This window comes from Phacochoerus africanus, chromosome 5 (genome assembly GCF_016906955.1).
Source record: "Phacochoerus africanus isolate WHEZ1 chromosome 5, ROS_Pafr_v1, whole genome shotgun sequence".
Taxonomy (NCBI): Eukaryota; Metazoa; Chordata; class Mammalia; order Artiodactyla; family Suidae; genus Phacochoerus; species Phacochoerus africanus.
Window position 1 is genome coordinate 106,173,458 of NC_062548.1, and position 26,738 is coordinate 106,200,195.

Genomic DNA, 26,738 nt, shown 5'->3' on the forward strand with positions numbered 1-26,738 from the left:
CACCAGAGAAGTAGTTGTGAGAAGAGGCCAAGAATTCTACTAAAGAGCCTACTATGTACTGGACAGCCTCCCCACCTGCACAACAAAGAATTATCTGGCTCAAAAGGTCAACAGTGCTGAAGCAATCTTCCCAACGAAACCCTGAGCAAAGCTAAACTGAAGGCTCTGCGGGGTTTCTGAAAAATAAGCAGAGAGGCAGAGCCCTCTGGGTTAACTGAAAACATATTCCACCATCAGAAGACTTAGCTCCACACCATCAAATGGAGTTGTCCTGAGGAAAAAGATCACGATTTTAGAGGCCATGAGAATCAATGTCTACATATGACAGAAACTGGTTTATTTACACTACCAGGAGGCTGTTTCTGAAGAACTATGATTCTCTTGTAGCTTCCCAGCAGGTAAGTGCTGGACAGGGGTAAGAGTGTGTGGGAGACAAGGCTGGGGCAGAGGTACCTCCTCAGCCCCCACTATCCTAGACACGTGTTTGGTCCCTGATCTGACCTGGGAAGGCAGGTCCAAAATGGGAGGAGACTGTACCCCTGCCTAGCAAGGCCTCTCTGTGTGGCTCTCCCTAATGTCATCATCTCCCTACTGCCATCATCCCTCAGGATACTGCCAGCACCTAAGAGAGCTCTGGGACTAACTGTTTCTTTGGCTCTATCTATTCAATGCTCAGTTCAAGGTTGAGTAGTATTCCATTCTATGATTATATCACAATTTGTATATCTACTTTCCTGTTAATAGACTTTGGAGGAATTTCTTTGTTTTACTATTATAAATGGAGCTTCTTAGGAATTTCATTTTTCTGTCTGTTTTTTGGTACTAGGGCAGGAAGAAAATGATTCAATATGAAAATCACACACCAATAAGTTGAGTCCAAAATGTTTGGAAGGGAGTTCCCGTCATGGCTCAGTGGTTAACAAACCCAACTAGCATCCATGAGGACTTGGGTTCGGTCCCTGGCCTCGCTCAGTGGGGTAAGGATCTGGCATTGCCATCAGCTGTGGTATAGGTCGGATCCCAGGTTGCTGAGGCTGTGGCATAGACCAGTGGCTACAATTCTGATTTGACCCCTAGCCTGGGAACCTCCATGTGCCGTGGGTACAGCCCAAACAAACAAACAAACAAAAAAACCCAAAATGTTAAGAAGAAGCTGAAAGGAGAAGGAAAGGAATACTGACTAGGCACACACTCTCTTGATCACTGGATCACTAAACAGCAGTAACATTCCTTCAGTAAAGGAAGTACAGTTTTCATTATATGACTCTTCTGACATGGGGTAATGTAATGATCTATTCTGATGGACTATTACTGTTGGATTCTTTTCCTTTCCAGGCTGATGAAAACTTGGCAAGGCATGCTGATTCACAGGCAGAACTGAGGCCCATCTCTGAGTTCAGTGTTTGCTTTGGTTAACTTTGCTTAGCTGCTGCTGTTTGTAGCATTAACCACTTATAGAGCTCACTGTGGTTTGGTTGGGGCTTTAAAGACCTCTTTGTCCATTGTCACTACCACTGCCTTAATTCAGCTCTTATCACTGCTAGCAGGATACTACAGACACTATGGTTACTACCCAAAAGTCATCTCACATCCCTATTAGCAAACTCCCTTTCCCCTGGCAGAACACTGACATTGATTTATCCTATGTGAGGATATATTCAGGGAAAGGACCCCCACCTTGGGCCTGAGGGCAAACTTTGATTTGTCTGAGCCCACCAGGGTGGTCTAATGCCCTTCCTGGTGATTGGGTTATGCGGCGCATAAGACATACTTCTGGCCAACAATATATGAGGGGAAGTCTGCTGAGGAGCTTCTGGGTAAAGTTTTCCTTATTCTTAAAAATAGAACATTGGAGATATGAAAAACAGATCAAGTCCTTTTTTAAATCTCTGGATGTGACTATATGAAGAAGTGGTTTCTGGAGCTGTGGCAGCCATCTTTTGACCATGAGAGGATAAGCCTGAGGACAAAAGCCATAACATAAAGAAGCAGAATGGAATCATGGAACAACTTGGGTCCTTGAAGACATACCTACTCAGTCATACAAGAACCATAGCTATTGCTTTTCATCTCAAATTGCCCCAGGCCTGCTTTCATAGCTCTTTAAGCAAAGTTTCAGTTAAAAAAAAAAGTTCTCCCAGTTTTGTGTTAGATAAGAAAGGAACAGCCCCCCCCCCCAAAAAAAAAACCCAACCAAAGTGCAACCTACATACCTTTTCCATTCTTTGATAAATATAATACCTTTTTCCCCTTAGGCCTCTAACACTCAAACTTAGAAGTGATGAGTCAAAGTCTGACCCTGAGTAGGACAAAAATACGGCTTATTAAATTAAAAAAATATATATATAAGATGCACTGACTACTTTAAATATCCAATTTTGAGCTATTTCCCTGGGGAGGGTTTAAGACACATAGGGAGGGTAGGGCAAGAGATGTTCTGAAAACGCAGAGAGACCCCTTGACTCCAGGCCCAATGACTGCCCATCAACGCTTACCTGGGTGCTCCAAAAGGCTGGTGGTCCCCACCCACCCTCTGCCTGAAGCTAGTGGCTGCAGATTTGAGCTGCAGTTGCTGAGACAGCACACAGAAGGGAGTTGACCCTGACCACCCTTGTGGGACAGGTCTACGACCTGGGAAACCATTCAGCCTCTGGAAAGAAATTCAGAAATACCTGTCACTCCAAGTCCTTGTAGGCTTGAAAGGGGGGAAAATTCTGGTCAGGAAGGTCCTCCTTTCAGGTAAGTAGAAAGAGCCTTAGTGATTCTATGTTCACATGTTCCCGTTTTATCTCCTTCACTTGAACATGTTGGCAGATCTAATACTTCAAGTCTAACTTCTCTATTTCTGAATCTGTTCCTTTAGACCAACCCCTGGTTATAAAATAAGATGTCTTGAGTATATAAAAATGTGGAAAATAGTGAATAATCACCATGACATACTACCCATATATAAAACCATTATTATTTTGTTCTATTTCTGCAAAGTTTCATTCTGAACTTATTTTAAAAACTGGGTGTCTTTATGCCCATGATTGCATAACCTCTTATGTTTAGGCAGGTTTATTTCGTTTTTGTTTTTTGTTCTCTCTTTAAGATCTCAAGAAGGAGGGTGAAAGTTCTTGAAGTTAACGAAAAAGGAAGTAAAGAATCATCTTTCTTATTTTCAAAGGAAGAACTTTGGAAATGATGTAAGAACCAATTAACTCATGCTATTTGAAAAGATCCTGGAAAAAAATCAGCAGATCATCAGCAAACAGCTAAAAAGTGTAAAAGTGCAAGATATTACTAGTTGGCTGTGAACTTCATCTTGTGGTAGGAAATGATGCCAAAGTGATTCTAGTGTATTGAACAATGACAAACTCTTCGGATGAAGAGGAAGTCAGAGACAGAAGCTACAGAGTTTAGCTAAGCTTTTGATTCTGTCTCATGTAATAGCTTCCTCAAACAGCTGAAATACTACCATTAGGAGGGAATGAGGTAGTTTAGAGGGAATTACCTAAGAGGGGCTGTCACTGTCTCCACACCATTCTCAGGGTGGGCTGTACAATGTGAGCAAGACAAATACTGGCAGCATATCTAAAGGAGCTGGGCTAAGCACATTTTTGGGGATCCAAGGGTGGAAAGTGCCCTAATTGGAAGTAATTTTTTGGAGCAGGTAGGAGTGGAATAGAGGAAGAAAACATAAGCATATTTATGTGAGATGAGAGGGAGTTCTTGAAATAGCCAGTGACTTGTCTGTGCACATGAGGCAGCACATTTTACTCATTTTCCTATAACTTCCATTTGTTGAACACCTACTATGAGCCAGAAGCTTTGCTGGGGACTTCCCTCATCACAGGGGTGACCCCATTGCCGGAGTAATTCCATACTGAGTTTCTCCAGCCACTTGCCCAGGTCATTCCACAAAGCACATTGCAGGGGAAAAGAGAAAATGACACTTTACACTATAGCAGGTAAGCAGAGGCAAGTTCACCTACCTGGCCCGCCAGGTTGAAATAAGAGTGGTTGGTCAGATTGACTGGGGTGGTCTGACTGGCCTGTGCTCGATAGTTGACCACGAGCTCCCCACCATCCAGCGTGTATGTCACCCAGACTTTTAACTCTCCAGGGTAGCCTTCCTCACCATCTGGACTGACCCTCGAGAACTCGATGCCATTTGACAGCACCCGAGGGGTCCAGAGGACCTGGAAGAAAGTGTTTTCAAAGTTGTTTAGTCACTCCAAGCCCAAGCTAAATGCCACATTTCAATATTTAGAAACAACTTGGAATGTGAAAAATAAAACAAACTAGTGAATATAACAAAACAGAAACAGACTCATATAGAGAACAAATTAGTGGCTACCAGTGGGGTTATCATAGAGGTAGGGTTATATTAAAGGTACAAGCTACTACATAAAATACATAAGCTACAGGGATATATTGTACAGCATGGGGAAGATAGCCAATATTTTATTTTATCTTTTTTTTTTGTCTTTTTGCCTTTTCTAGGGCCGCTCCTGCAGCATATGGAGGTTCCCAGGCTAGGGGTCTAATTGGAGCTGTTGCCACCGGCATACACCAGAGCCACAGCAACACAGGATCCGAGCCAAGTCTGCGAGCTACACCACAGCTCAAGGTAATGCGGGATCCTTAACCCACTAAGCAAGGCCAGGGATCAAACCTGCAAACTCATGGTTTCTAGTCGGATTTGTTAACCACTGCACCACGATGGGAGCTCCAATATTTTATAATAACTTTAAATTTAGTATAACCTTTAAAAATTGTGAATCAGGGAGTTCCCATCGTGGCGCAGTGGTTAACGAATCCGACTAGGAACCATGAGGTTGAGGGTTCGATCCCTGCCCTTGCTCAGTGGGTTAACGATCCGGCGTTGCCGTGAGCTGTGGTGTAGGTTGCAGACGCGGCTCGGATCCCGAGTTGCTGTGGCTCTGGCGTAGGCCGGAGGCTACAGCTCCAATTCGACCCCTAGCCTGGGAACCTCCATATGCCGTGGGAGCGGCCCAAGAAATAGCAACAACAACAACAAAAAAGACCAAAAAAAAAAAAAAGAGAGAGAAAAAAAATTGTGAATCACCATGTAGTACTCTTGAAACTATTTTATTTCTCTTGCTTTTTAGGGCCACACATGCAGCATAGGGAATTTCCCAGGCTAGGGGTTTAATTGGAGCTGCAGCAGCCGGCCTATGCCATAGCCACAGCAACTAAGGATCCGTGCCATGTCTGCAACCTACGCCACAGCTCCTACCAGATCCTTAATCCACTGAGCAAGGCCAGGGATTGAATACGCATCCTCATGGATAGTAATTGGCTTCTTTCCCCACTGAGTCACAATGGGAACTCCAAAATTTTTAAATATGTACTTAAAGATGACTTATTCTAGGAAGAGAAATGGTTATCTAATCTTTAAGATGTTTGAATAATAGCTTGGATTTTAATTCTTTTTTTTTTTTTTTTGTCTTTCATGGGCCGCACCCACGGCATATGGAGGTTCCCAGGATAGAGGTCGAATCAGAGCTGTAGCCACCAGCCACAGCCACAGCAACTCAGGATCAGGGCTGCATCTGCAACCTACACCATAGCTCATGGCAACGCTGGGTCCTTAACCCACTGAGAAAGGCCAGAGATCAAACTCGTAACCTCATGGTTACTAGTTGGGTTCGCTAACCACTGAGCCACAATGGGAACTCCAGCTTTTAATTATTCTAAAATTTTCTTTTATACAGAAAGTGGCTTTTGAGAGAAAAAGTTTTTTCCTTTACCTATTCACATTCCCCATACTCTTTTGTTCTAAATTTATACATGTGTCTATTATATTTTCTTCACCTTCTTAGGTAGGTAGGTAGGTAGGTAGGTAGATAGATAGATAGATAGATAGATAGATAGATAGATAGATAGATAGATAATTGGCTGTGCCCATGGCATGCAGGAGGTCCTGAGCCAGGGATTGAACTCTTGCCATGGCAGTGACCCATGCCACAGCAGTGACAATACTGAATCTTTTCATTTTTTTTATTTTTTGTCTTTTTAGGGTCACACCTGCTACATGTGGAAGTTCCCAGCCTAAGGGTAGAATTGGAGCTGTAGCCACTGGGCTACATCACAGCCACAGCAATGCTGGATTCTAGCCAAGTCTGTGACCTATACCACAGTTCACGGCAATGCCAGATCCTTAACCCACTGATCGGGGCCAGGGATCAAACCCAAGTCCTTATGGATACTGTCAGGTTTGTTACCGCTGAACCATGATGGGAACTCTGACAACGCTGATTCTAACTGCTAGGCCCTCAAGGAACTCTGATATATATATTTTATCACGGCTTCCCATTCAGATAAATGTCACACAGCAATATCTGCGAATAGAATTTTAAAAAATAATCTTAAAAAATCAGTCCCTCTCTCCCAGGAGGTACTAGGTTCAAAATATTTATTAAAAAACACCCTGAGGGTCTCTATGTTTCTAAGCAGTGTTCCAAACATGAAGGCACGGTTCCAGGAAGAAGAGCTGTGGCCAAGTCAGGAGTCTTGATTTGGGGGCCAGGTTTATTCCTGGTTATCCATGTGACTTTGGCATCAATCCTTTCCACAAAATAGAAGGGTTAAAAAGATGATTTCCAAGATTTCTTCTTCTAGAAAATTCGATTCTAAGGATGGCAAGAAAAACATAAAGAAAATTTTTCTTAAATATTTTTTTTTTACTTTTGGAAACAGAAATAAGAATCTTGCGTGGGCGCAGTGGTTAACGAATCCGACTAGGAACCATGAGGTTGTGGGTTCGGTCCCTGCCCTTGCTCAGTGGGTTAACGATCCGGCGTTGCCGTGAGCTGTGGTGAAGGTTGCAGACGCGGCTCGGATCCCGCGTTGCTGTGGCTCTGGCGTAGGCCGGAGGCTACAGCTCCAATTCGACCCCTAGCCTGGGAACCTCCATATGCCGCGGGAGCGGCCCAAGAAATAGCAAAAAGACAAAAAAAAAAAAAAACTTGGATTAACAGCAGTTTCTCTCTACTCCTGCCTTAGAGGCTTCAAAATTACACTTGAGGAAGGAAAATCAACATTTATTGAGTGCCCATTATGAGTCCAGGCACTTTGCTAGAAACTCGCAGACGCTATATTATCTGTCTGAGGGCTGACTTAAAGTAGTGCCATTACCCTCATTTAAAGATGAGAAAGTGGAGGCTCAGAAAGAATAAATCGCTTGTCTCAGGTCACACAGCTAGTAAGACAGTGGATTTGAATCAAGCGGTCTAATCCTGAGCCTGCTCCCTTATTCTATGCCATCAGAGGATGAGGTGGCCCCCCAGTTCCTGCAGGGTGCTCTCGGGTCACTAGCAAAGGGATCCTTTGCAGACGTGAGACCTCTATTTGTTGGGCGCTCACCAGCCACTGACCTGGTGCTTTACACAAACCATTATATAAGGTAAGGATATGGTTGAACCAAATGAAATTACCATCTTTGTAGGTCAAAACTGTTGAATACTGGCAATTTCACATGGCTCCAGCTAATATAATTACTCCAATTTTACAGATGAGAAAATTGAGTTCAGCGCAGTTAACTTGCCCACTTCCACCTCCCACATTCCAGGGGATGGAGTAGAACCCTTTCACATTTCATGCAACTGTTTAAAGGGGAAAAAAATCGTGTTTAAAGTCATATATGTAGTTAGTGACAGAGCTGGGTTTCAAATGTAGCCTGACAGTCTATACTATCCCCCATCTTACTTTAAGTGAATGTTGTATTCCAGTCTTCATTTTCAATAGCAGAGTTGAGGCCAAACACTATCATTCTGAATAGAGTTGGGGAGGTCCCCTCATGGCTCAGTGGAAACGAATCTGACTAGCAACCAAGAGGACGAAGGTTCGATCCCTGGCCTTGCTCAATAGGTCAAGGGTCCAGCATTGCCATGAGCTGCAGTGTAGGTCACAGACTCGGCTTGAATCCAGTGTTGCTGTGGCTGTGGTGTAGCCTAGCAGCTACAGCTCCAATTCCACCCCCTAATCTGGGAACTTCCAGATGCGCAGGTGCAGCCCTAAAAAGACAAAAAATAAAAAAATGAAAAGATTCAGCATTGTCACTGCTGTGGCATGGGTCACTGCCATGGCAAGAGTTCAATCCCTGGCTCAGGACCTTCTGCATGCCATGTGCACAGCCAATGGCTCGGAACTGGTGTTGCTGTACCTGTGGCATAGGCTGGCAGCTACAGCTCCGATTCGACCCCTAGCCTGGGAACCTCCACATGCCACAGGTACGGCCCCCCTCCAAAAAAGACAAAATAAAAATATAAATAAATAAATAAATAAATAAATAGAGTTGGGAGATCATAACTTCTGTAGGCCACAAGAACAGCCCACGAGCCCAGGCTCTGCCCATCTACTCCTGCGTGGCCTGGCTCTCTCTCACTGACTGCATTTGCCAGGAAGGGAAGCCCAGTGGGAACAGAGGTCTCTGCCTTCACCTATAGTGAAAGCAGCTGATATTTGAAACAAATTCACTGACCTTATTAAAAAATTAATTTTACACCCTAATTATCTCCCGGAAATATTGAACTTTTAAGACACTTAAAATATAAAGCCTGGTATGTGTGTGATTTAAAAAAGAGAAAGAGGAGTTCCCATCGTGGCACAGCGGAAATGAATCCAACTAGGAAAAATGAGGTTGCAGGTTCGATCCCTAGGCCTTGCTCAGTGGGTTAAGGATCTGGCATTGCCATGAGCTGTGTATAGGTCACAGACAAGGCTCAGATCTGGTGTGGCTGAGGCTGTGGCCGGCAGCTGTAGCTCCAATTTGACCCCTGGCCTGGGAACCTCTATAGGCCATGGGTGCAGCCCTAAAAAGCAAAAAAAAAAAAGGAAAGGAAAAGAAATCCCCTAAATGGAAAATTTAGGAATAAAATACTTGAAATAAAATAGTCTTCATTTGCAACCTAGTTTTTCTCCTTCAGAGGAAGGATACAACGGAAAGATTTTGTATAAACCAATTTTATCAGGTAAGAATAATTCTGTGGAAAGTATAATTCCTATTCATGTGAGGATTTCTCTGACCTTGTAATTTCCAAATTTCCTGAAAATTTCCAAATTTGCATCTCAAGATCTCCTTACAATTCTAGTCCTGTCAGTTTACTCAAATTGCATCTTTTAAAAAAAAGTGTTGAAAATTTCATCTTTAAAAAAAATGTGTTTTTATAAATAGAAAAACATGTACTTTCAAATTAGTAATCATTCAGTAGTTGTTGAGATCGAATACAACCCAAAATAAAGTTCATGTGATACTGCTCATGTTGCTACATGAAAACCCAGTGCCCTGTAGTTCCCTGGTGGCTCAGCGAGTTAAGGGTCCGGTGTTGTCACTGCTGTGGCGCTGCAGGTTCAATCCCTGGCTCAGGAACTTCTGCATGCCTCAGATGCAGCCAAATAAACAAAATAAAAACAGAAACAAACCCCTAGTATCCAAAAACTCTCAATAGCTCCATAATTATATTCCAGTTATTTCCCCACCCCTCTACAGGCTGTTACACAGCCATTCTCTCCAGCATCCAATTACTAAATGAAGTGTTCTTTTTTTCAAGGGCAGTTCAAATTCTGCCTCCATAGTTGCTATTAGTTTGTCCATACCCAGTTCCTATAGCATACCCTCAGCATCCGTATCATGGGGCTTGTTGCCTTTAACTGTTACTTGTGTGTCTGGCTCTCACTGTGCTGGAGTGGATCCCCATCCTATTATGTTCCAGCATTCAAAGAAGTGGCCCAGCAGACACACTGCATTGAAGGACATGTATCCTTACTGTCTTGCTATGTTTCTTCTTACGGGGCATACCCATTAAGCAACACCACACAAAATACAACAGTGGACCAGAGGCAGCAGGACCAAGTTAAAACAAGGTGCTGAAGCTCCTCTGAAGACCCCTGGCCAAACAGAGCTGGGCCTAACTTCCTCTGGCTGAGGTCTACCCATGGACCTGACATATTCCAGAGAACCTCTGTCCTAATTTTGCCAGGAGAAAGGCTACCCTCTGCCTTCATGCCTTCTGGGCATGAGGAGTCCCATCACGGAGGAAAAGGGAATACTGGGAAGTCTGGCTCTAAGCCGCAGACAGGAAGCTGGTAGGGCACGGGAAACAGAGAGTAACCAACTTCCTTCAACAGGACAGGCAGTGATAAGAGGCAGAAAAGAAGAAATTGTGATTTTTTTTTTTTTTTAAGGTCTGTACCCCCAAGGCACACAGAATTTCCCAGGCTAGGCATCGAATCAGAGCTACGGCTGCCAGCCACAACCTCAGCCATAGCAATGTGGGATCCAAGCTGTGCCTGAAACCTACACCACAGCTCACAGCAACACTGTATCTTTAACCCACCAAGGGAGGCCAGGGATTGAAACCCTGTCCTCATGGAATACTAGTTGGATTTGTTACCAGATTTGTTACCGCTAAGCCACAGTGGGAACTCCCCAAATTCTGCTTCTTAACAGCCATACATGTTTCTGTCTTCTCTGGCTCTTCTCTAGGAAATTACCTGGGTGGTATAATTTAAAGGAAAGCTAAGTACCAAAATATCTCTCAGAAATTAGACAAGTACGAGAGTTACTGGGATGACCCTGCAGATCCCCACCCAGCTGGGAATCAGGAGGCCAGACATTCCTACCTCAGGAAGAAGCTATTTTTTTCTATTTGTTATCTAGAAGCTGTTTTCTAGGGATTCACCTGGGGAATGGAGTTTTAACATGGAAAGGGGGAACTGGAGAGAATCTGAAGTGATTTGGAAGCACGAGGCGCTTGAGGGGAAGGGTAGGCCTGGATGTGAGAAGGGGGCTCATAGACAGATACAAGGCGTGTACTGGTCTGTGGGCACCTACGGCAGCCATGGAGGACACCAGCAGTTGTAGTACAGGAATGAGGGCTTTGGGTCAGGCATTTCAACTTAGGAGTTGGTGGTCTTTCAGAGCCTCAGATTTCTCACTTGGTGATAATAAAGGGTTCCAGTAAGAGTGGGAAACAGTACATGCAAATGCCTTGAGCAGCAAGTGGTGGGTATTATTTTTAACCCACTTTTCTGTGCCTAAGGGCAACCTAACTCTCTGATCCCAAAACTGTGAGAAAGGCGTACCCTGCTTTTTCTAAGTCAAGTGCTGTCATCCTTTCACTTGGGGCTCCCCTGCTTATTACAGTCAGATGAGCTAGAAAAGGATGGGTTCTGGAATAGAGCCAGGACATCTGCTTCTCCAAACCACAGGAGCAGCTTTTTTCCTCAATAACCTTACCATGCATTTGCTCTAGGGCCTAGAATTGTGCCTAGAAAATAGAAGGTGTGCTTCGAGGTACTTAGTGAAGTGTGCCAGGTGACTCACCTTATCAAATCCTCTGACTCCTCCATGCAGGCTGTTGGGCCCGTTGTTGATGGCCAGCTTATACTCCTTCCCATCCAATGTGAATGTTCCTTTGGCAATTCGGTTTGCCACTCTGCCAACCACTGCTCCAAAGTAGGGATGTTTTTGGAGGTACTCTGCAAGGACAGGGGATGACTGTTTTGTAAAACTTCAAAGCAAAGATGAGGACACCACTTCTTCTGAGGGAAACTGCAGGGACTAACAACTTGGGCATACCCACAATGGCAAGGAGGCAAGGAAAAATGGTGTTTTGCACATGACCTTTTCCCCTTCCAAAAGCAAGTCATGTTCTTTAGGAACATTTAAAAGAACATTCTAAAACACAGAGAAGAAACTTAAATCATCCTGATGTCATCACAAGGGTAAAACGACTGCTAATATTCTTAGGTCTATCCTTCCATCTTTTAGTATATGTGTGTATGTGCTTCACCCCACCCCCACACCATGGCCGCCCCTGCGCATGTGGCAGTTCCCAGGCCAGGAATCAAATCTGAGCCAGAGCTGTGACCTACACAACAGCTGCAGCAACGCCGGATCCTTAACCCACTGCATCAGGCAAGAGATTGAACCAGCACCTCCACAGAGACAAGCCGGATCATTAACCCACTGTGCCACAGTTGGGAACTCTGCCAAGTGTTTTTCTTATTATATAAAACTGGAGTCTTCACACATACATGATGCTTTGTAATCTGCTTTGAGGTCAATTTTCTTAACTAAAAATTATATTTTGTGTGATCTTGAAAAGAGACTATCTTATGCTTCTTTTTCTTTTGATTTTTAAAAAAACATACAACTAGTGGCGTTCCCATCATGGCGCAGCAGAAACAAATCCGACTAGGAACCCTGAGGTTATGGGTCTGATCCCTGGCCTCGCTCAGTGGGTTAAGGCTCTGGCGTTGCCATGAGCTGTGGTGTAGATCACAGACGAGGCTCAGATCTGGTGTGGCTGAGGCTGTGGCCGGCTGCTGTAGCTCCAATTTGACCCCTGGTCTGGGAACCTCCATATGCTGCGGGTATGGCCCTAAAAAGCAAAAAACAAAAACAAAACATAAAATTAGTGCATGAAAATATCCTATTATGAGCATTAAGTACACAAGTATAAAGAGTAGGCTTTCCAGGAATTCCTGTCGTGGCTTCGTGGAAACGAATCTGACTAGTAAACATGAGGATGCGGGTTCAAGTACTGACCTCACTCAGTAGGCTAGGGATCTGGCGTTGCTGTGGTATAGGTCACAGACATGGCACAGATCTGGTGTCGCTGTGGCATAGGCCAGCAGCTGTAGCTCTGATTTGACCCCTAGCCTGGGAACCTCCATATGCTATAGGTGTGGCCTAAAAAAGCAAAAAAAAAAAAAAAAAGAGAGAGAGAGAGCGTAGGCTTTTCAGAGGAAACACAGGATGGCCAGTTAAATCTGAGTTTCAGATAGTGAATAATTTTTAGCAAAAGCATGTCCATATTATTATCATACATGGGACATACACATAAAACATATTCATTGTTTATCTGAAACTCAAATTTAATTGGGTGTCCTATATTTTTATTTGCTAAATCTGGTAACTTTAATAAAGAATAAAACATGGAAGCCCTCCCCTTCACGTCTCAACCCCTCTCCTTCCCAGTGATAATCACTGGTAAGAGTTTGGGGTATACTCTTCCAATTGCTTGTTTTTGTTTTTCAAATTAACTACATATAAGCACAAACAAATACACAAGCATATATACAATCTACATAAAGAGAATGAAACTATACATACTGCTTTGTAACTTTTCTCTTGATTATAGTTGATTTACAATGTTGTGCCAATTTCTGCCGTATAGCAAAAGTGACCCAGTCATACATATATGTAAATGCTTAACCACAGGGTATGGCCCTTCCCACTCCTCTAACATCCCAAGGGGCCCAGTTGTGACACCCACCTTAGAGAGCTCAGATCTTAGCAAGAGTGCCACAAAGTCTCAAATAAAATTGCCCACAATTCTCAGTCAAAACCGCCATACCCTGAATGACTTTCTTTTTGCTTTTCGAGGAAAACAAACACAAGTTTAACTGACAAGCACTTTAAGCATTCCAAACATTTTATATATTTTTAAGTGGCTGCTGGTTGTCCCAGATGAATATCCATGCCATTTTTTGCAGTGTTAACAAAGTGAAATTAAAAGTTCAAGGGGTATGAGGGAAGATATTTGGGGGCAAAGGAGGGAAAGGAGATTAAAATTATTAGTTGTTCACTATAGTCAGATGCCTTCACAGCCAACAGCATGTTTAATATTTGCCCATTTGTTTCAGGTGATGAAACAGGTCTAGCGAGGTTAATAACTTGCTCAAGGTCACACAGCTTTAAGGGACAAAGCAGAGATTTAAACTAGGAGTCCTCAAAAAGAAGAAAAAAATAAAAAGGAGTTCCCTGGTGGCTCAGCAGGTTAAGGATCTTCCACTATCACTGCTGTGGCATGGGTTTAACCCCTGGCCTAGGAACTTCTGCATGCTGTGGATGCGGCCAAAAATAAAAATAAAAATATGCATTCCCATTGTGGCTCAGTAGGTTAAGAACCCAACTAGTATCCATGAGGATGCGGGTTTGATCCCTGGCTTTGCTCAGTGGGTTAAGGATCCAACATTACCACAATTGACCCCTAGTCTGGGAACTTCCATATGCCACAGGTGTGTGTGGCCATAAAAAAAGATAGAATAAAAAAAAAACATACTAGGAATCCTCGATGCTCCTAAAAGGACACTCTTGGGCATCTGTAATATTAAACTGCAGCCCCTAAACCCTTCACTTTTCCTTCCACCCTTTCCTATAACTTAAGTTTTCTAAAAGCACTAAGTTTATTTTTTTCTAATCTTTCCATAATGGCTCTCTCTCATGGGCAGTAATAGCTGGGCATTGGTGGTAGCTGGCGGAAGATGAAGGGGAAGGAATCACATTGATTGTATAGGTAGGTTATTTATACCTGTGGTTTATAAGCAAATATTCTCATCACAGGTTTTGAAAGAAGTCATAATGACTGCAGGTGGAATAAGCAGTTGAAAAAACATTAAAAAAGGAGTTCCCGTCACGGCGCAGCAGAAACTAATCTGACTAGGAACCATGAGGTTGAGGGTTCAATCCCTTGCAGGTTCAATCCCTGGCCTTGCTCAGTGGGTCAAGGATCCAGTGTTGCTGTGAGCTATGGTGTAGGCCGGCAGCAACAGCTCCAATTAGACCCCTAGCCTGGGAACCTCCATAAGCCGCAGGTGCGGCCCTAAAAGGACAAAAAACAAAAAGAAAAAAGAAAGAAAAACATTAGAAATATTCTGCCATTTTTTTGTATTTTCAGTACAAAAAATGGCAGAAAAAATCTCACAGGAGGCACTACTGATTTTTGTAGCCTATAATTAAAAGATCATATGATTTGCCTCTTCAGAATTCTACAGATCTCATTTTCCCAGGGAGAAATTGAACAATTCTGACTTCCAGTCACGGCCATCATCCAAGTAGTTTATATAATCTATCTGGGAAATTGGAGCCCATTCACATCTAACCTGGCAATTACAAAAGGACCATGTCTCATGGGATTATCCATGTTTAGCTCTTCCCTGTGGCTCAAAACTTCTTGGAGTTCCCATCGTGGCGCAGTGGTTAACGAATCCGACTAGGAACCATGAGGTTGCAGGTTCGGTCCCTGCCCTTGCTCAGTGGGTTAACGATCTGGCGTTGCCGTGAGCTGTAGTGTAGGTTGCAGACGTGGCTCGGATCCTGCGTTGCTGTGGCTCTGGCGTAGGCCGGCAGCTACAGCTCCGACTGGACCCCTAGCCTGGGAACCTCCATATGCCGAGGAAGCGGTCCAAGAAATAGCAAAAAACAAAACAAAACAAAACTTCTTTGGGGCATGGTAATATTAAGATAACCCCTTACTCTGTCATCTAATTGCTTTAAATTATTTACCTCAGTTTGTTTATATAATACTTACATATTCAGACATTTTAAAAGACTATACAGTGAAAATTAAGCCTCCTTCCTATCCTTGTACCCCAACTGCCCAGAGTCCTTCTTAAAGACAATTTCTGTCACCAATTTCGTAACATGTTTTCTTTTCTTTTTTTTTTATGGCCATACCCATGGCACATGCAAGTTCCCGGGCCAGTGATTGAAACTGTGCTGCCTCAGAAACAAGGCCAGATCCTTAACTCACTGTTCCACAGTAGGAACTACTTAACATGGGTTTTATTTGTTTACTTTTTCATTTTTGAAAGTTTCATTGAAGTATAGTTGATTTACAATGTTGTGATAATTTTTGCTGTCAACAAAGTGATTCAGTTATCCAACATGGGCTTTAATAGATTAGAATTGATCAAAAAAGTAGCAGACCACTATTTCACACTATTCTGATTGAGACAATTATGCTTCCTGTAATGACACATATGAAGTCTTTTTTTTTTTTTTGTCTTTTTGCCTTTTTCTAGGGCCATTTCCTGCAGCATATGGAGGTTCCCAGGCTAGGGGTTGAATTGGAGCTGTAGCCACTGGCCTACACCAGAGCCACAGCAATGCAGGATCCCGAGCTGCGTCTTCGACATATATCACAGCTCACAGCAACGCTGGATCCAAGATACAGCTTGGATCTGGCATTGCTGTGGCCAGCAGCTACAGCTCTGATTTGACTCCTAGCCTGGGAACCTCCATATGCCACAAGTGCAACCCTAAAAAGCAGGGGGGGGGGGGAAGAAAGAAAAAGAAAAGCCTTTATTTGATATTCTGAAGGCTTTTTTCTCTTTTGAAAACAACTTGTGCTCCTTTTAAAATAATTAAATTATCTAAATTATAGCATAGGATTGAAAATGTCTGTCTTAATCTAGCACCTAGGATATTTTAGATGTTTTGATTTGACCTGGCATTTAATGGCGCCGGTGATGCATCCCAGTAAGAAAATGCTATTCAACTTTCTCAAGAGAGGTTCATGACATGGAGAGCAATACCATCAATACAAGCTAGACCATTGTAATCTGAGGGGATCTATTTTCTTTCTCCCTATGAAGAACATTTGGGGATATTATTTTCTTTCACTTAGGCTCCCACAAGACTTATAGACTCACAGAGACAACTGTATTAATGCCCTCACAAAATTGGCACTTGTATGCCTAATAAGAAACCGGTGCTGCACAACCACTATGGAGAACAGCATGGAAGTTTCTTAAAAAACTAAATATACGAGTTCCCACAGTGGCTCAGTGGTTAACGAATCTGACTAGGAACCGTGAGGTTGCGGGTTCGATCCCTGGCCTTGCTCAGTGGGTTAAGGATCTGGCGTTGCCATGAGCTGTGGTGTAGGTTGCAGACGCGGGTCGGATCCAGTGTTGCTGTGGTTCTGGTGTAGGCCAGTGGCTACAGCTCCAATTCAACCCCTAGCCTTGGAACCTCCATATGCCATGGGAGCGGCCCGAGAAATGACCAAAAAAAAAACCTAAATATAGAACTACCATATGACCTTAGCAATCCCACTCTTGGGCATATATCCAGAGAAAACCATAATTTGAAAAGATACATGCACCCCTATGTTCAACGTACCACTATCTACAATAGCCAAGACATGAAAGCAACATCTAAATACCCATTAACAGAAGACTGGATAAAGACAATGCGGTACATATATACAATGGAATATTACTTAGTCATAAAAAAGCATGAAATAATGCCATTTGAAGCAACATGGATGGACGTGGAAATAAGGTGAAGTGAAGTAAGTCAGACAGAGAAAGACACGTATCATATAATATCATTAATATGTAGAATCTAATAGAAATGAAACAATAGAATTTACAAAACAGGAACAGACTCAAAGATTGTGAAACCAAATTTATGTTTACCAAAGGGGAAATGTGGTGGTGGGGAGTTGGGATTGTTATATACACACTACCATATATAAAATAGATGGATAACAAGGACCTACTGTATACACAGGGAACTTTACTCAATACTGTGTAATAACTTATATGGGAAAAGAATCCAAAAGGAATGGATATATATATATATATGTATAACTGACTTGCTCTGCTGTACAAGTAACTTTGTAAGTCAACTATATTCCAATTAAATTAAAAAAAAAAAAAAGAAACTGGTGCTTCCCAGGTGCCATGTCATCATGGCACATGATTCATATGAATTCCAAAAAGAAGATTCATATGACGATATAAAACATGGTACAAATGAATCCATCTACAAAACAGAAAGAGGGATTCCCTGCTGTGGTAATGGGTTAGGAATCTAACTGCAGGGGGTGGCTGTGGAGGCGTGGGTTCAATCCCCGGCCCAGCACTGTGGATTAAAAGGATATGGCATTGCCCCAGCTGCAGTAGAGGTGGCCCGGGAACTTCAATATGCCACAGTTGCAGCCATAAAAAACAAACAAATAAACAAAAAACAGAAATAGACTCACAGACAAGAGAAGAGACTTGTGGTCACCAAGGGGGAGGGAGGAGGGAATAGGATGGACTGGGAGTTTGGGTTAGTAGATGCAATTACATTTAGAATGGATAAGCAATGAGGTCCTACTGTATAGCACAGGGAATTATATTCAATCTCCTGGGATATACCATAATGGAGTATCAGCTATGCTTGTGAATAGCTATACTTTAATTGCGAAATCAGGTATAGTTTAATTTTAAAAAGATCTATGTGACTCTTACATCAGAATTAAAATGAGTTGGGAGTTCCCCTCATGGCTCAGCGGTTAACAACCTGACTAGGATCCATGGGAATGTGGGTTGGATCCCTGGCTTCACTCAGTGGGTTAAAGATCCCGTTTTGGCTGTGATCTATGGTCGCAGACACCACTCAGATCATGAGTTGCTGTGGCTGTGGCTGTGGCAGGAAGCCCTAGCTCAGATTTTACTCCTAGCCTCGGAACCTCCATATGCCACCTGTGCGGCCTTAAAGAGACCAAAAAAAAAAAAAAAAGGAATAAAATGATTAGGAAGTGTGTGTATGAATGTGTGTGTGTAACATATGTGGGGGGGGAGGTAGTTAATATGCTGATAAATCAGTTGATCAAAGCTTATCATCTCCAATGCTCTACTGGCTCAGAAATTCTAGGTTCTCTCTCCAATTCTCCTTCAACTCCACTGGGCAATTTTATACTGGTCAAGTTATCTCTTTGTGATTCTGTTTTGGCCTTAGCAGACGGTTATGCTTCTAACAGAGAGAGGTGACTCAGCAAAAAATGATTCTAAAGAATCCTCTTTTGGAGTTCTCTTATGGTGCAGTGGGTTAAGGATCCAGCATTGTTACTGCAGTGGTCAGGGTTGCTGCTGTGGCATAGGTTCGATTCCTGGCCCAGGGAAACTTCCACATGCCACAGGCGCGGACGAAAGAAAAAAAAGACTCTTGTCACTTGTCAACTCTCTTGCCTTCTGACTCTGAAGACAGAAGATATGAACACCTGAAGGGGATGTGGAGAGCAAGGGGAAGTAAAGCTGATTTTTCCCACCCCTGCAGCTTCCTACTAGTGAGCGTCCTTTAATAAACTTGCTGAAATTACAAAAGAAATTCTGCTGAAGGTTATGTTATCTTCTCCAAGCCAAGCTGTGGAGGCTCCAAAGCAGCTAAAGACAATCAACCAGAGGGCAAGGAATATAATCCTCAGGAATACTCGTGATATATTTTGTTAAGGAAATAGGAAGCCAAATTCAGTCTCTTAAGGGAAAACCAATACTCTCAATTTTCTGTTGATCTCCAACCATGAGCCATGTTACCTATCTAAAGAACCAGACACTGAAGGAAAACCCAAACCTCCTCTCTTACAAATTTTGTCCAAGCCCCTACCAAGGAGCAGAGAATTAATTCTCAAGCATTTGCCTTTTGCCAACTTTCAGACCTCCTTTTCTGTCTAGCTACTCAGGTGTGCCAAGAAATAGCAAGCACTATGTCCATCTTCCTTTGCCCTGATCAAAGTGCAATTGTAACTATTTATTTGTGCAATTTTTTGGCTAAGGTCTATCTCCACATCTAAATTGCAAGTTCTGGAGTTCCTATCGTGGTGCAATGGAAATGAATGCAACTTGGAACCATGAAGTTTCAGGTTTGATCCCTGGCCTTGCTCGGTGGGTTAAGGATCTGGCGTTGCCATGAGCTGTCGTGTAGGTCACAGGTTCAGCTTGGATCTGGCATGGCTGTGGCTGTGGTGTAGCTCTAGCTCTGATTCGACTCCTAGCCTGGGAATGTCCATATGCCTCAGAAGAAGCCCTAAAAAAAAAAAAGGAAAAAAAATTAAAAAATAAATTGCAATTTCCATGAGGGTGGGGACCTTGTCTTTCTCGCTGATCAGATAACTGATTCAACAGTGTCTGAATGAATTAACACATTTTTTAATTGCCTGCAGATTCCCACAAAATAAAATCCATCCCAGTTATAAAGAGACTCTTTTCTTGACAATATGGGTATTGATCAGCCAAGGGGTGCAGGACACTGTACCCACAGAGGAAAGCAGATAAGCTGTTTGCACCTGCTGAGCTTATGTTATGGAGCATTTCTGAAACCACCAGACCTCGAAGAGAATCTAAACAAGAAGGAAGTAGAAGACGCATGTCTTTTAATTTTTTCCTTCTTCAAAAAGGGCACAAGAGAAGAACTGGGAGCCACACCCCCTCCAGCCTGCACTTTCCTCTCTCACCCTCAGAGATCAAGCAGTTCAAAGATCATTCCAGAGTTGCTGCAGTTTTATTTTACCCTCAACTGACTTTCTAAAAATTAAGACAAAGGCCTGAATGTACAACCAGAGACCAAGTCCTACAGCAGTTCGTTTTTTCCAAACATTAGATCGCGACACAGTGAGTGAGTCAGATCCAAGCACTCCTCCGTACTTCCCTTCGGCCCCGCATCCCTGCAGCGCGAGCCCCCAGTGTGAGGCGGTGTTAACGGAGGGGCCTGGGGCCCCTCCGCAGCCCGGGGCGGAATCCAACCCACCTTTCAATTCAGCAAAGCCAAGCACCACGTCTGAGGCTCTGCCCTGCCTGTCTTTGACCTCCAGGGCCGTGATGGTGCAGCCCCAGGAGATGATGTCCACTCTCAGCTGGTCTGATTGCAGCTGGAACTTTTCCACCGTCCCTGCCCCCGAGGGGAGGTCTCCAAACACGGATCTTGTAACTGAAACCATTAGGAAAGCTTGGGGTGTGTAGTTGCTCCAGGTCCCTCGAACTCGCGCCGCCAAACCTAGAGCGACAGAAGTTTACCGGAGAAGGGGAGGGACAGGGATCAGACTCCTCCCCTTCCTTGCCGGGATTTAGGGAGTGACCACTTCTGCGAAAAATATCCTCCAGGGCCTTTCGAAATCATTCCTTTGCCTGAGGGTGGCACCAAGGCAAAATTTCCTACTAAGCTGGGAATTTCCAGCCAGTTCTTTTCCTTTGCTAACCCTGACTGCACTGCATGTTGGGAATGGTAGTCTTTGAAAGGGGAACTTGCATGTTGGGGCCTGTAGTCTTTCTAAACCCAAATCTTGAGTCTGCTGGATTCTACCCCGTTTTCTGGCACAAGGTTCTCAACGTGCAGTGATCTGTTCATTAATCGTGACTGACTTTCAGATAAAATGCTGGAAAATGCAGAGATTAAAATTAGGAAGAGTGGGAGGGGGGTGGAAATGTGGGAGGTTGTGTGTGGAATTTTGATTTTTAACTCTTTGATCCAGAAGGGAAAGAATTACAGTAGTAATTAAGAGAAGGGGTAAATAATTGCAGGTTTCTCTGCGCACTGACTGAAGATCCATTCTGCTTGCCACACAAACAGCTCTCAACATGTTTTTGCTGGAGCCACTGCCCAGAGGCTCTCCTGACTGCTAGCCCAGAGAGGGTCATGTCTAGATGGATTAGGGCCTAGTTTATATGGAGGTGAACAGAGGTGGCCTCTGACTTTCTTTCCTTCAGGGGACTGGGAAAGGACCTTGGTTATACACCCACTCTTGTTCCTGAAGCCCAAATTTCCTTTAAGAAAGGATTAAGGATGAATATTTATTAAGGTCATCATTAATGTCAGATACTGTACTTTTATCATCTCCTTTCCACAAGCAGAAAAAGGCTTTGCTATGTACTACTGGGAGAAGAAAGACATTAAATAATCCTTTATGCTTTGATGTGCCTCAAAAGCATCTAAGGAGATTTTAAAAATGCATATCCCCAGGCTCATTCCTGGAATTTCTGTTTCTGTGAGTCCAGGGTGAAACTCAGTAATCTACTTTTTTCACAGATTCCTCAGGATAGTCTACTGTAGTTTATCTGGGACCAGACTTTGAGAAGTATTGCTCCAGGTTTTGATGACTAATCTCAGATTTTTTTCCTCTCTGATGGTACAGGACTAAGATAGAGCTACCAAAGGCCTTAATAATATTGTCAGATAAAATACAGTAAATGTATTTCTTTGCTAAATCTGTCCAGATAGTACTGAGCCTTGGAACAGGGAAGATTCTAGAAGCCTGACAACATGCTTTACTTGACCATCTGCATACTCATCACTTTGATCTGGTTCCTAGGTACTCTAAAGGGGATCCAACTAGACTGTGGTGAACACCAAAATTCATCTATGACTAGGAAATTAGGAGAACTGGGATCATGTTCTTGGAATCAGATGCTAATAAAACATAACCGTCTCTCAGCCCTTTCCATATGTGGAGTTTGAAGGAATATTTAACATTCTTGCCACAAAGCCTCAATTCTCATTCATGAAGCAGGGCAATTCTGATAGCAAAGGAAAAAGAGAGCTTGCAACAAGCTTCAGTGAAGCATAATATATAATAACAAAAAGACCTAAACAAGTCAAATTATAGACTGCACCACACTCATACAATAACTGACAGACACTCTTAGTGCTGCTTCATCAGAATTCTCATAAACTCTGCAACCCTCATCAGCCCACTTAACATTTATGGCTGATTCATACATAAGCCCTCTTGGCAATGCTGTGTTTACAAGGATGTCTTAGAATTTTTCTGAGCAGGAAGACTGAATTTTCCTTTCTCAGCCACCAGTTCTCAATGTTCTGCCAAGCTCAAGTTGTCACAGGAATAAATAAATGCATTTGGATAGCTAAAGCCAAGTGTCACTAGTGGGTGTTTTGTAGCTTGGCTTGGTAGAAAATGAGACATACTATGATGTCTCTCTAAGAGCTACAATTCTTTTTTTTTTTTTTTTTTTGTCTTTCTGCTATTTCTTGGGCCGCTCCCACAGCATATGGAGGTTCCCAGGCTAGGGGTCCAATCGGAGCTGTAGCCCCCGGCCTACGCCAGAGCCACAGCAACGCAGGATCCGAGCCGCATCTGCAACCTACACCACAGCTCACGGCAATGCCGGATCGTTAACCCACTGAGCAAGGGCAGGGACCGAACCTGCAACCTCATGGTTCCTAGTCGGATTCGTTAACCACTGCGCCACGACGGGAACCCCCAAAGAGCTACAATTCTTAATTTCATCTTCCTTTGGCTTTGGAGGGTTTGGAATATTGTCCTAAATAGGACTATCTTGTGCTAAGTCAGCTGTCAGACACAAATCTCGATTTTTCTTTTCTTTTTCTTTTTTGTCTTTTTTGTCAGACACAAATCTCGATTTTTCTTTTCTTTTTCTTTTTTGTCTTTTTTTTTTTGCCTTTTCTAGGGCCGCTCCTGCAGCATATGGAGGTTACCAGGCTAGGGGTCTAATCAGAGCTGTAGCCATATGGAGGTTCCCAGGCTAGGGGGTCTAATCAGAGCTGTAGCCACCGGCCTATGCCGGAGCCACAGCAATGTGGGATCCAAGCCACATCTGCAACCTACACCACAGCTCACGGCAATGCTGGATCATTAACCCACTGAGCAACGCCAGGGATCGAACCTGCAACCTCATGGCTCCTAGTTGGATTCGTTAACAACTGCACCACGATGGGAACTCCCAAATCTTGATTTTTCTGACCAAATATCTTATTTTCCTAGTTGAACAGTGATACTTTAAAGGATTACCCATACACTTAAAAAAAAGAAGAAACAGATTAAATCTAGGGAAATATTCTCCATCCCAAATGTTGAATTGAATTAAAAGCAAGGTAGTAATCTTGGGAATGAAGCATTGTCAGATTTTAAGGGGTATTTATTTTTATTTGGGGGATAGGGACTGAGGGTAAGGTTATGAGGCAAAGGGAGTAGAAATTGTGATTTTTATGTCAAAGAGAAGTTACTTAAAGTGGATACCTTTTCTTTCAACCAGAGTGAAGTATCAATGTGGACAGCTAAAGAATAAAGTCTATTTTTCTTGGAGTTCCTGTTGTGGCTCAGGGGAAACAAATCTGACTAGTATCCATGAGGACAAAGATTTGATCCCTGGCCTTGCTCAGTGGGTTAAGAATCCAGTGTTGCCATGAGCTGTGGTGTCGGTTGCAGACACTGCTCGGATCTCAAGTTGCTGTGGCTGTGGCTGTGGCCTAGCCTGGGAGCTTCCCTGTGCCGGGGGTTCGGCCCTAAAGAGACAAAAAAAAAGTCTATTTTTCTTTTCAACCAGAGGTTAGTCCCCAAAGCTTAGTGTTAGGGGAGTTAGGAATGAGAAATCTGGGCCCTTGGTCACTCACCCCCACCTCCTTCTACACAGAAACTGCAGGTGGGCTGCTCCTGAGATCCATCAGACCTTAAGCCCATGAAAATGACTCCAAAGCCTTAAGCTATTGACTGGATACTATGTGGAGGAAGCTCTCTGATACATAATAATGAAACCAAATCCTCATAGTCTGTCAATAAAGAGACCTAGAACAGTTTCTCTGTGGTCAGGTTGGTACATTACCACTCTCCTATTTTCTTTCTCATTGTTATGAACTCCAATGTTTATTGTCAGCTCTCTTCACTGGATGCTCAGTATGCACTGTCTTAGATCATTCCTTATCTTTCCATGAATGCATTTTGTTGTTATTACTGTTTACTCAGCTCCCTGGCTCAATATTTTGACTTACATATTTTTTTGTAGCCCAAATAATCTACATTTGGTTTCAGATGAAAACTACTTGTATCTGGAAGCCAAGAGTACCTGGGAGAATGCTATCAAGTTCACCAGAGGTAGAATTCTTCACAGTTCAATTCATTGCTATTTCATCAATAATTTTGAAAGAGCTGCTGGGGAAGGGAAGGCATTATGGTGACAAGTGAGAAGTTGTTAAGGAAGATAGATTAAATTTTTCTATATGTGGGAGTTCCCATTATAGCTCAGTGGAAACGAATCTGACTGGCATCCATGAGGACACAGGTTTGATCCCTGGCCTCACTCAGTGGGTTAAGGATTCAGAGTTGCCATGAGCTGTGGCGTAGGCACAGACGTGGCTTGGACCTGATGTTGCTGTGGCTGTGGCAAAGCCCAGCAGCTACAGCTCCTATTCAACCTCTAGCCTGGAAACGCCATATGTCGTCGTGGGTGTAGCCCTAAAAAGCAAAAAGTGAAACAAAACAAAATTTAGCTGTAGGTCAGGTTGTTCATTTATCAAATATTCAATGAGTATATGCCAGGCACTGTGCTAAGTGCTGGCTGTATGTTGGTAGATAAAACATATCCTTGCCTTCAAGATGTTTACAGACTAATGTAATATAGTGTTCATCTCTATCCTGCATAAAAACTTCAGCAAAGTCTTCAAAATTCAATTCATAGTCCATGCTGGCTGAAACAAAGTACTGGGGCTGGCCTCAAGACAGCTATTATTTCAGAGCTGCCCAAGGATGGTCAGGCACATTGGAAATATTTTAGAATTCCCTAGCACCAAGCACAGTGACTGGCAGTTTTAGATGCTCAATAACTAATTATTGAATGAGTAAATGATAAATTCATATATAAGATGTTTTAATGGTGAACTGGTTCGGGTGCCAAAAGATCTGGGTTCGAGAGGCACCAGAACTTACTGTCTGGGCAGTTTGTTCCATCACTGTGGACCTCAGTTTCCTCATCTATAAAACAGAAATAATGGAGTTCCCGTCATGGCGCAGCAGAAACGAATCCAACTAGGAACCATGAGGTTGCAGGTTCGATCCCTGGCCTCGCTCAGTGGGTTAAGGATCTGGCGTTGCTGTGAGCTGTGGTGTAGGTCGCAGATGTGGCTCAGATCCCGTGTTGCTATGGCTGTGGGGTAGACTGGCAGCTACAGCTCCAATTGGACCCGTAGCCTGGGAACCTCCATATGCCACAGGTTTGGCCCTGAAAAGACAAAAGACAAAAACAAACAAACAAACGGAAATAATATCACAGGATTGGCCATCCAATTATTAATTGACTGCCAGTAAATATTCTAAAAATTTACTGAGCACCATGATAAGCTATGAGTCAGACACTATTATCTGATACAGAAATGGAGACTTAGAGAGGTTAAGTAACTTGTTCAAGAACAAGATAAAGTCAGGAAACCAAGATTTGATCCCAGGCAGCTTGACTGCAATAATAGGAGAATTTAACTACTTCCTTATATGCTGCCCATTATTGTGATCAACTGAGAACATGGATTCCAAAGCACTAACTAAATTCTAAAACATTAAACCAATGAAAAATATTCATCTTCTAACTTTTATGGTAATTACAAGTTTAAAAAAAAATCCGTTTCTGGAGTTAGGTCACTTTGGATTAAAGAGGACATTGTATTCACATACTGTAGGTAAAGAAGGGCCCAAGGAGAAGAGTTAGTCCTTGGCACCCAAAGACCTTGGAAACAAAGCACTTTTCCCCTCTGGACCTATGGTATATTCATTATAAAATGCATTGTTATGCCTCCTGCCAAGAAAATGAAGCTCCAAGAGAGCAGGAAATTTCACTGCTGATCTCAGTACTTATAAAAGATTAACAGGTCACTAAAAAAATTTTTTTTTCATTTTTTGGCTGCCCCACAGCATATGGAGCTCCTGGGCCAGAGATCAGATATGAGCTGCAGTCTCGCATAAGCCACAGGTGTGGCAATGCTGGATCTTTAACCCATTGTGCCAGACCAGGGATCAAACCCTCATCCTAGTACTTCCAAGACGCTGCTGATCCCGGTGCACCACAGGGGGAGCTCCTAAAAAATATTTTTTTAAAAGACTGTCTGAATGCTAGAAAGGTTGTGAAACTTCTCTCATATAAAGCCAAAAGTCTCAACTGATAAAACTACTCTGGAGAACAACTTGTCAATATCTAATGAAGTCAAATTGCACACAACTCAACAATGGCCCATAACCCAGCAATTCTATCCCATAGATAATTTTTTTCCCTAGGTGATATTTTGCATATAGGCATAAGAATATTTACAGCAGTAGTATGTAAAAGAACGAAAGTTTGGAAACAACCTAACATCCATCAGTTGAAAAATACTGTGAATCAGTATAGAAATACTGTGGTAGATCTATGTAACAGAATATGACATAACAGGAAAA

General features: G+C 43.0%; 1 protein-coding gene across 1 annotated transcript in view; it reads right to left on the reverse strand.

The window, feature by feature from the left end:
- Nucleotides 1-20,744, reverse strand: part of GALM (galactose mutarotase) — a 61,100-nt gene extending 40,356 nt beyond the window's left edge. The window contains exons 1-3 of the mRNA XM_047782255.1: nt 20,318-20,744; nt 11,336-11,490; nt 3,978-4,184 (exon numbers count right to left, since the gene is read on the reverse strand). Of these exons, the coding sequence (XP_047638211.1) occupies nt 3,978-4,184; nt 11,336-11,490; nt 20,318-20,507 (552 nt within the window). The 5' untranslated portion in view covers nt 20,508-20,744. The remainder of the gene's footprint in view (nt 1-3,977; nt 4,185-11,335; nt 11,491-20,317) is intronic.
- Nucleotides 20,745-26,738: the final 5,994 nt, after the last annotated feature.